General features: G+C 40.6%; 1 protein-coding gene across 1 annotated transcript; it reads right to left on the bottom strand.

Moving 5' to 3' along the window:
* LOC131887166 (uncharacterized) lies at positions 1-3,523 on the bottom strand. The gene is made up of 2 exons (XM_059235696.1): positions 3,000-3,523; positions 1-2,144 (listed from the first exon to the last, which is right to left on the bottom strand). The coding sequence occupies exons 1-2, from the start codon at positions 3,024-3,026 to the stop codon at positions 753-755; spliced, it is 1,419 nt and encodes a 472-aa protein (XP_059091679.1). The 5' UTR covers positions 3,027-3,523; the 3' UTR covers positions 1-752.
* Positions 3,524-11,574: the final 8,051 nt, after the last annotated feature.

Raw genomic sequence — 11,574 nt, forward strand, 5'->3', positions numbered from 1 at the left:
CCGAAAAATTTGAGTGGATTTCGTGGAACTGCCAGAGAAACGTGCGTTCTAAACGAACCCAAGACAGGCTTTTGTTGGGAAACTTATGACGTCACATAAAGAAATACGCGGTGAATTTAATAATATGCACATGGAATCGGTTTTGGTCTGTACATGACTGATTAGTTTGTTTCAGACACGTTCTTGGCCATTATCAAATGTGAGTCAATGACATTTTCGCGCTAGATTTTGGATAGTTTTCGATTTGAAAGTAATTTGCAGGTGTTTTAGTCTCATTTTATTCGAAGAACATTTTTCGTAACGGTAATACATTCAACAAAGCACGCAACCTTGGTGTTAACTCAGTCATCAGGGCGACCTGGAGAAAAAAAACGTAGATTCTGAAACCTTTTGGCCATTGTACGACATATCTGGGGGCTTTCGAGTTGCGATTTATTTTCATATTGTCGGCAACTACCCAACAACTACTTCGTGAAAACCTTTACTAACCGAAATGTCTGGTGAATTTGTGCTACGATCGCCCCGAAAGGTTAAAAAAGAAAAGAATACGAACCATCACAAACCGGAGTCATTCAGTTTTGGGAGTGCTCTTCGTTTCAGAACTGCATTTTTGGCTTCAATACTTACCTTGGTATGCAAAATGGTGAGAAAACATGATTTATGTCCAATTCAGTCTTCACCTTGTCTAAAGGCTTTCTAGGTTTTTCACTTGACAATCCAGCTCTCGCCACCCTGTTAGTCATTCTGGCGGACTATTTTAAACACTGTTCGTTTCGTTCGGATCTACATTCTGGGGGTGCCGATGTGAAAAATCGTTCACCGGTTTGCCGATCAACTCCATTGTCGTGCCTCCGGTAAGTTTGATTGGCACCAGCTGTAAAACCACGTAGGTAGCTGGGATTGTTGAATTGATGAGGATAAGGTATGTTGTAAGATACTGATGATGATGATGAGTACGTATCTGCTCTTGGTTGACTGGGATTGATAGGTGAGGTCATTATGGTAGCGCCCCGGTCATCACAAGTTGTCCCCAAGGCGCACGGTCGATCCACAAAACGGGCCCTACATCGGACACCAAAAAGCCTGGGTGCGATGATTCGCTTTGATTTGACGTGAGGAAAGTAAATTGGTCTGGGGTTGGGATCAGGGAGCTGCCGGAATGAGGGATGTTCGGATTTGAGGTCGGGACGTTGTAAGGAGCTTTGGTGAATGAGGTTGTTTTTGTTATAAGATGCCATTGTCCTTGGTCTTCGCTTGTTTGTGAAGAATTTTCTGATGTTCTTGGAGTACTGTTGGTACATTCTTCGGAACTTTACTGTACTGATAAACCGTTTTGAGCGCCTTTTCGCCCCTGAGGAAGCCAAAAAACCCTGTATGCTGTCAAAGTCCGACTCGGAAAAAATCACACACACTGCCGGGAAACTACCAGGGTCAGTAAACGGTGGCATAAGTGAAACTGGGAAGTGTGCTGGCGGCACCAAGGCCAAGGCCAATGCGGCTTGTGGGTTGACCGCAATAGGTGCCCGCCCTCCTCCCGGCTCACCCGGTTGAGGCTGATCAGGTGGAGCCCTTCCAACTACTGGTAAAACCAAATAACTGGACGAAACTGCTTCGGCTTGTGGGGATTGTCTCTCGTTCAAAAGCGGTCGCCATGGCTTGGTTGATTGTTGCTCGAGTTCGATGGGTATCCAACCATTGTGTTCGGGATACACCGGATCAATCAAACTTCTATTTTTGAACCTTGTGATTTCAATTTTGATCCCTATTGGATCGGATCGTTTTTTTCGCTTACGTCGTCGGACTATACCCTCCGCACTAGCAAAGGTCTCTTCTTCGTAGTCACGGGTGTTAACAATCTCCAATGCTTGGGAATAGGGGATGTTCCGGGCTTGATAGTCCTGGTCACATGATTGTTGATGACACACCGGTATCTCTTGAGGGACTGGGGCTTGAGTAACACTTGGTGGGTTGGGGGTGCCAAAAAATGGAAATCTCAAAGGGTCATCGTCAAATCGGATATTCGTTGTGGAGGCCGGTGTTTGTCCTCCATTCCCGATAGGTCGATCGAAAAAGGATGACAAACCAGACACATCAAAATTTTGGCTTGAGACAAATTGGTATTGTACTTCAAATACGACGACAACCTGCAAGAAAAGAATGAACGTATTGGCGCATGACGTTACACATCAGATTCGGTAAAATGTCTTCATCAACTTGCGGTTTGTGATGATTCCATATTTTTTAATGATCAAGTTCAAAGTCAGCGTACGTACGCACGGCAGAAAGAATTGACATTTCACCCGTGTCGAATACGAACTTGTCAAAGGAATCCGAGCACTTCCGTTTTTTAATCGTTGGCTTTGTCTCGTTTTTCCCATTTCATTAACACAAATACTGATGGAAGTAGACGTCTGCAAATTTTACCATATCCTCATCATCGCAATACTGGCAAACATGTGCGTTTTACGATGCGAATTTCGAGGAATGTTGGAAGATAAATGAAAATCAATTGACATGGTTCATTACTTGTCCTATGTCAATGGCCTTCAAAAAAGAAAAAAAAACAGTTCCTCGTCTACATAAGTGAATTGAAGTCTCTGGTAAATCCTTCCTACTGATTTGATGTGTTAAATTGAGGTGCTAGTACCGGTACACTTGAAAAATCTACTTCAACAGTCCAGTGGCAAAAATAACAACACTAACCTCTCAAACTACTGTCAGAGGCCTATAACGAAAACAAACTTTGAGTATGAAGCATCGTTAGACAAACAAATTTTTTGTGGACTTCCTTACCGCTACTGGGATTGAAATCCCAACAGGTAAAACAATGTCACAAGGCATTGGATAAACAATTGTAGTATGTTTTAATATATTTTGCTCTCTTCTAAAACAAATTTTTGCTCCGACAAACAACTGTCTCAATGTTAAGTTTGAGCAATTGCTTATCCATCATGAGGTGTGTAAAAATCTTGCTGTTTTTAAATATCATTGATACTCACTGTCCAGATGAAGGCTATCTGATTCATGATTATATAGGGGTTGCACTTTTTTTGAGATCAAACTGAGGTTTCATAACAAAAAACACTATCCGATCATAATCTTGTAAAGCCAAAGCCAAGCTTAATCCACATCTTTCAATAAGTCAGGTTGGTTACGTGCCTCGAACATAAATGGCAAGAGTCACTGAGGGGTAAAAAGTTCACTGTTCTCATAATCAAAGACGGCCAACAAACGACATCACTCTTGATAGTTTTCAACTTGGAGGCATCACTGACTTGGAGCACATTTTCTCACGTGGCATGGTTAGTAAACTGAGTAGATTTTCCTTTTCTTGAACTTCTCGCTATAAAATTGCCACCCTTTCCAGTGGCTAACTACATCTCGTCAGATAATTACTTTCCATTGCAAGAAATTGCGATGTGATTGCGTCAAGGGCTCTTTGAAAACTGTCGACGATCACTGTGTTCAGAATGGAGCGCCTCTTCAGAAAAAACCCTGCCATGGTAGCCAAACCAGACTTCAGCGTACTATGCTCATCGAGACCTGAAAATGGACGATTAGTTACCTTCCACCATTTAACTGGGATGATAATTTGCTTTGCTCCTCATAAACTTTTTCGAAAATTTTGGTTGATGTATACTATGGCTCCCAAAAAGCTTTTGCCTGTTTCAAATCAATGCAAAATCGCATGTTTCTCTCCTCGACTACTGAACCTCTCTGAAAATACCTATTCCCTTTACTATAACCCCTTTACTAAAATTAGATAATAGCCATGTTTCACGGGCGGCCGTGGGAAAGGGCACATGTAGGACACTAGGACTGGGGATGCCCCAAGATGAACTGTAAATGGACCTACGAGGAAACTGGGCAGTGGAAGGGGGGCATTCAAAATTGATGTATGTTATCATTATTTGAACGCCTTCTGCCCATTTTTGCCTCTCACGGTCGAACGCGTGGGCCTAGGGGAAAAATTTACAGTGGTTGAATGAGCCCTTAGTGAAGGTTTTAAGGGATTACAATAATTTCTCCTCCCAATGGAGAATTGTGCCATGTGCCAATGGCATTTTACATTTTCAATTGCTTCGAGACTCACAGTTGCTTACTGTGTCTCCGTTCAAATCCAACAGATTTTTTCACATCATTCCAACATACACCAATGTAACAAATGACACTGGATGATTTCAGCGATCTGGCAAATGGGAAAGCAACTGGGAAGTGGGTGGGCCATGTTGAATTGGAGCAAAGTTGCCTGGTTTTGAACGGAGTCCTTAGTCTCTATGACCACACTGATCCCTGAAGCTAAAATCAGTACAGCAGGTCATGGGGGCATGTACGCGTACTTGAAGGAGGCAATTAGTTTGTTTTAAGCCTCTTTGCACAAAATCATTTAGAGAGCCTCTTACTAATCATGTCCATGAAGTTACAACCCTTAAAATTGTCTGAATCATGACTACAGGTCATGGATTCATGTCGAAGAGTCTAATAAACCTTACACTATTAATGCAACCTTGAATAGACCATACCAAACTCACACGCTTTGAAAGCACTCATGAAAACACAGAAGTAATACAAATGTAGAACGGCATGTTACAAAAGTACCGACTCTTTATATTTCAAAACTTACTAAAAACCATTGCCATGGTAAATGCTAGCTTAGATGACGAAGCACCATCCCCACCTGGCAACTGGGAGAACACCAGCTCGAGCACAGTTTCCTGCCTTTGGACAAGGTCCTTTGTCTCTAATGACCACATCAATCCCCACAGCTAAAATCAGTAGAGCAGGTCATGAAGGCATGTACTTGAAGGAGGCAATTGGTTTGTCATTTAAGCCTTTATGTACAAGATCATTTCGTGAGCCTCTTACAAATCGTGTCGCTGAGGCTGCACAACTCTTAAGTTTCTGAAATCATGACCGCAGGTCATAGAGGCATGTCAAATAGTCAAATATACTTGACACATTGTCATCAACATTGAACAGGCAATATCAAACACACGCTTTGAATTAAACGACTTGATAATCCAGGTTGAGAAAAGAATACTTTTGACTAATTTCTGAGGCAAAGAAAATTGGACCAACAATTCTCAATAAACCGGAGTAGTATAGAATAGTAAAAGTCGGATATAAGAGCAGCTTTGGGGCCTTGAATTTCTGCTCTTACATCCTATTTGCTCTTATATCCGATGCTCCAATTCCGCGGCTCCAGAGGCAAAACTGATGACAGAAAACATATTTTTAAGCTATATTTTAATTAGTGTTACGGTCCAAACAAAATGCAGCCATAAAAATCGAGAAAAATGAAACAAAATGCAAGGAGGGCAGTGTGTTGGCTGTATGTTTACGCACCAAATACGTAGTTAATTTGTCTCAGAATTACATACTGGCTATGAAGTTTGAAAAAAAACAAGAGTTTTCCAAAGAAGCACGTTTGACTCCTAACTGTGTGGCAGCTTCGGTCAGGCTTATCTTGGACAGCTTGTCAAAATCGGCAAGGAGCTTTTGATTCTTGATGGAAAAAGTGGTTCTCCCGGCAGACGCCATTATGTATGACTGTTTGTTTTTATGAGAAAGCGGCTGAAAAGTTGCTTTTATAAAATGGCTTAACCAGTTTCCATCGAAAACTTCATTGTGGAGTGCGGAAAATAAAGAAAAAGTATTTGGCCGCCTTCAATTCTGCTCTTATATCCGATGTGGAACAAAATGTTGTGCTCTTATATCCAATGCTACTTTACAATACTTTACTATATAATTTGATTCTGGGACTCACAACCCTGCTCTTATATCCGATTTGCTCTTATATTCGATATACGATGCTCTTATATCCGATTTTTACTATTTTCAGAAATGGCCATTTTAAAAAGTATCTTCAGGCCTAAGTTTGGCCAGTAATTGAAATTTCGAAAACAAATGACCAACATTTTATGAAATATTTACTTGAAAAACACCATTAAAAGGTAAAACACATATTCTAAAACCTTTACAAATGCAAGATTTTGTCCAAATATCACATTCCATTGTCTGATAGGAAAAACATATTTGTTTACATGTTTAATTCCATAAAAATTGCCTACTTTCAAGAAAAAAGGAAAAAAAAACAAATGACAGGGTGCCACTTGAACTGAAAAGCAAAACTTTTTTGACATATAATTTATAGTTATTGAAGAACAGTCCGAAATATGTACAGAAAGGGAGCCGTTTTGCGAGGAGTGGATATGAGGATAGGATATTAGTAAATCCAAAAACGCCAAAGCTGCATCATTTCATTCATCCTGTCAAATCTTTTGATTTTGAAAGTCTCTCTCTGTTGTTAAATGAGCAAATGGACAAAGCAACTATTGAAAATTACAGACATATTGAGGAATGATTTTAGTTTCCTAAAGAAAAGCATGACCAGAGCAACCGGTCATGCCGGCAAGGGTCAAGGCCCATATCTATTGATAAAAATGAGTCCCATGAATGGATTTTTTTGTCTCTTCAGTAATAAACTCTCAGCCAATAATTTTCCAACTTCTCGCTTAAGGCGATTTTGATAGTATTAGATTGGTTGGAGTTGACATTAAAACGAGTTATAGGTTGAGACCGTCCAAAATTTGGACTTTAAGGCCCTCAAGAGTTTAATTGAGATTAGAAGCAAATTGCACAATGATCTTAAAACTGAGGCTTGGTTTATGGGAATCATGGTTTCACGATGGTTTCCTGCCAACCAAATTGTTGGTTTGAGTCTTCGTTTCATCAATCGGAAACTTCAATTTGATCAACTTCTCCTGAGTTACTTTCTTGCCCACAAAGGGCACAACACAAACACGAAATCATAAAATTGATGAGAGTACCCATAAATGATGGGTTGCCAAACTCGACTGTAAGGGATCAGAGATTCAAGAAAATCATTCCTGCTCCTCCTCAGGATTTTGTTGGTGTCCTGAATGTCGAATACAAGTTATAGCAACTGACTTGGGAGTCTACATACTAGAGACAGTTTGAGTTAACCATTGACCAATTCGCTGCCTTGAAATTGTACTCAAGGTATACGAATAGTACCACTTTGTTCCTGAAGAATGAAAAAGAACTTCATGATTAATTCACGTCATGCAGTCATTCAGTCTACTCATTATCACTTTCTTTACAAGGGATTTGGGGATGAAAGTGTTAATTTCTTACAAAAATTGAACTTAGGTCGATGATTTGACCTAGAGTCAGCAATATCTAAGTACGCTCGTACTCTAAATTGCTGCAAAGCAAAAACATTTTTTCAAGGAGGAGACGTGGTGTAGTGGTTAGCGCTGTTTCCTTATACGAGATAGGTCCCCGGTTCGAATTTCCTCCCCGACCTTTCCCAAGGAAACTGTTAGACGCTATCCCTGCCCACAGACGGAGAACCAAATCTGATATGGACACGACACTGCCTATTGGAAATAGTATAAGGACGATGTGATGGCTGGCTTCGCTGGCCGGGCGAGGCTCATCCCTCCAACCCTGGCACCCAAAATACAAAAAAAGAATCATGCCAAAACGTATTTGAAGTGACGATTTATCTCAAACGGGATGGACCACGAGATTATTTTTTACATTTTCGCGCTCCAAAAGGCTAATCCTACAAGAAAATTAACAAGGTAAGGTATGTAAATGCCATTGAAATTTTTTATTTGTGGCAGAAATAATCCGTGGTTTCTTATGGGGCGTCTATCAATGATTGCATTGAAGTCAACACGCGAAAGTGCTGACGGTGCTGACCCTCAGATTTGACCGTTTTAAGCCGCACCTTACCATTCTTACCAAGGCAGGGGCCAAGCAATCACCAATAACCTTCGAGAAGATTGAGACTAAAGGGAAGCACTGGGAAATTTTGGCTCAAGGAAGTCAATCGAACTGATAGGTTGACGTTAATCAATTGAATTGTGAGTTCAGTTCCAGGCAAGTGTGTACGGAGAGCTACGAAGCAAAATGTCCAAAAATGGCATTTTTTCCTTGACATCTTTATTGCGACTCTTAGTCATGTCACGGCGTAAAATATAAAGGGAAGATGGCTTATAAACATTATACAGACTGTAGAGTGTATAAAAAAGAAAAATGTTTAAAAAAGGTAAAATCAATAAAATAGTTGACTAGAAAATATATCACAGTGAATATGACAAGAGTTGGTTCGGTGCACATGAAAAAAAGTGAAGAGGGTGAGAGCAGACAGGTCAGACACAGTTAGGTAAAAGTAAGTGATGAAATTCTTGGTTATGGCAGAGAAGAGGATGGGCCAGATTGAACAGATCTTTTGTCAGCTCCCGCCGTTGATGGCATTTGGCCGGGAGCCGAACAAAGGTGCATGATCGCCAATTGGATCTCCTTTGCGTTGATGAGAGGCATCACAATACCCATGAGAACTGGTTTCCGTGAAAGATTTTTTTGTGAGAATGAGATTAGAAATTGTGAAGCCAAATATTTATTTGTCAATGAATAGCTTCATTTATAACGATTATTATGACGCTGAATATTGACTTCGGTCATCTGCTCCCACGCCTTTTCATAACTGCAATGAAATTCTGACTTAGGAACCTTCCACAAATCACGAAAAAGGTTCTTAGATCTAGATTCTTCGAAAAACCGAGCTCTACTTTTTTCTGGCGGATTGTAACTAGAGATGGCCAAAATTTGTATAAACGAATTCGATTTTATGCCGTAAAATGTCCATCAAAACTGGTCAAATCGATAAAGCGCTGGAAAAGAACCGTAAAAAATCGGATTTAAAAAATTGTACAGTAACCGTGTAATTAAAAACAACAGTTGGAAAAGCAGTTTTGAGACCATTAAGATCAGCGGGATTTTTGTTATTAACTACAGGGTGGCCCAGGTCAAGTGTTATAGACATTTCTAAGCGTATGATGGCCATTAAGCAACTTAAAAACGTGATATAATACACTACATACCTGTGTTTATTTCATTCAATTGAATTTTGCACTCATTACTCAAAATGACCTTCCTGGACCTTAACCACAGCCTGGAGACGGCGGTTGAAATCTTGAAGAGCACACGCTATTTCTTCCTCTGGGATTTAACCCTAAGCTCGGCCGAAGTCCTGCTTAAGATTACCCAGGCTCCTGTGAGGCTTGGCACATGCCCTGGCCTTCAGAATCGATCACAGGGAAAAGTCCAAGAGCTTTTTGATCAGGATTGCTGGTTGGCCATTCTTTTTTAACATGAAGGCTGGAATATTCACAAGACGCAACTCTTGGATGACTGGCAGAATTTGAAGTTGCTCCGTCGTGCTCAAAGGTCTATGGCTTGTCTTGTACCGGCCATATGCCCATGGCTTGAGCCTTCCTCTGGGATTAACACTTTTTTGTTAATTTTGACCTCATCTTTGACAAAGATCCAAGGGAACTTCCCATGGTACTGATGGCGGCCCAGACCACAATGTCGACTGGCTTCTGGGTTCTAAGCACCACACAAGCTCCACAAGGACTGCTTGACTGTATTTCATCAAGAATCCTGTCATTTTGAGCATTATGAGCTTGCTGGACTGTAAAAAAAATTTCACTTGAAAACACCACGGTTGGCACCATACCAGACTTAAGCCTATTCAGGAGATCCCGTTCCTTATAAACCTCTTGGCCTTGGTGGCCTGGCTAAGTAGCTGACGACGTTGTAACTTACATGGGAACACATTTAGGTCCTCTTGCACTACCCTCTAGCTCTGCATTGTTGTCCTCCTCACATCCATATCCTTGGCCATCTTTCTCAAAGAGCGCCTGGGGTTTTGGCGAATCCTATCCCAAACATTTCAAACTAGTTGAGAGGTTCAAACCCCTCTTATTAAACCTGTTGGCCTCTTGGCCAGTTTAACCTATCTCCTAATACCGATCCAATTTCCTCATCATGAACATAGCGTTGGTCTTGAACCTCTTCTTGGTGACACTCACAGTATCTGATTGACGGTGCCATCCTTCAAAAGTTGGAGGACCATTTCTGCTTGTCTCTGAGGTCCATTTCAACAAAATTAATAAAAACCGATTCTTTAATGGGTATAAATGTTGCATCCCAAGACTCCCCAAAAGATTTACTGTGCAAAGAAGGGCCAAATCTGAGAAATATTGTTTTCAATAGTTAACCTGGGCCACCTTTTTAAATTTATTTAGTATTTATTTCACCAAATCAAAATTCCATTCAATAAGCCATAGACCACTGGAATCTGGAAAACAATGCCACCGCAGACAACATGTCTAAGGAAAGGTTTGAATTGTAAAACATTGCTTTAACACAATATTGATCGGTCGCCATTGGCTTTCCCCCAACAGTAATCTCCGCCAGTGATTTTCCGCCCTGTGATCTCCACCATAATGAACTCCACCAACATTGATTTCCGCCAGCATTGAACTCCGCCCCTACAGGGAACTCCGCCAACGGCAATGTCTGGTATAGAAATCTCCGACAACGGTGTTTTTTCACGGACTGTTCTAATTGCTACAGGGAACGATCGTGAAACGAGAATAAGGAATTGAGAGAGGGAACATAGTATTTCGTTTGAGCTCTATTCGAGAATGACGTACCAGAAGGGAAAGTCAAAGCACCACCCTGTCCATCCTAGTGTAAAATGTTGGTTAGCCTTGACCGAAAAAGCAACCCTAATTTGAGCGAAGAAAAATCAGGGTTACTTTTTGTGACTAACTAACGGGATTCCGATGTTCCGCTAGTGATGCCATATGCCACTGAAAATGTAAATTGGTAGCCCTAGTCGCAACCTCACGTGATTATTTGTTTTATCCCATCAGATTAGAACATAGCTTTGCAATTTGTTGATACACAAGATATGTCACGCTTGGAGAGGATGGTCAAAGATTTTGTGAGCTTGGTCCGTCAAAAGAGAGGCCCGTAAAGGGGCTATATTTGAACGTGCATTGTCTGATTTCTAAAAAGACAGCACAAAAGTTAAGATCTTAGAGAAACTAGCCGTTGAGAGAGAGATTTCACTCATCTCTGTAACAGAAACCTCGCTTTGACCAGGGGTCTTGGCCCTCTATAGAAAACCAATACCAGAAAAGTAAACATTCAGCTCTTCAACTCACATCAGAACATCAAATCTCTCCAACTCCCCTTTTAAGAATTAAAAATTGATATATACATGTATACAGTTTTCTAAGATGCAGTCTCGCCGTAATATTACATGACTCCAACATGAAAGAAATAACTCTGAAAACGAGTCCGCCTAGCTAGCTTGCATAGCACTCTCTAGGTTTTGCTTCATCTATGGTTATATGGTACATGATAGAGCACTGTGTTCAAACAGCAGTATTCAGTTTCTAAGAAAATTCCAAAACATATCTTGGTAATTTTCTACCTCAAAAAGCCAAGGCTAACAACTTTGATTTCATTGCTTTATGGATTTCTAGCCCACATAAAAAATGACAAAATCTATAACATTGTCTGTTGTATGTATTGTCTTCAGAATTCAAGTGAATGCGTAACCACGTGTACTCATGATGATTGTAAAACATTTTTTCAAAGATTATGCGTTGAGTGACATCATGTAGCATATTGATCTATTGTGAGACTATGCGAGAAAAATTAAAGTAATCTTTCATTTTTGCT

Source organism: Tigriopus californicus, chromosome 9, assembly GCF_007210705.1.
Source record: "Tigriopus californicus strain San Diego chromosome 9, Tcal_SD_v2.1, whole genome shotgun sequence".
In the NCBI taxonomy this organism is placed as follows: Eukaryota; Metazoa; Arthropoda; class Copepoda; order Harpacticoida; family Harpacticidae; genus Tigriopus; species Tigriopus californicus.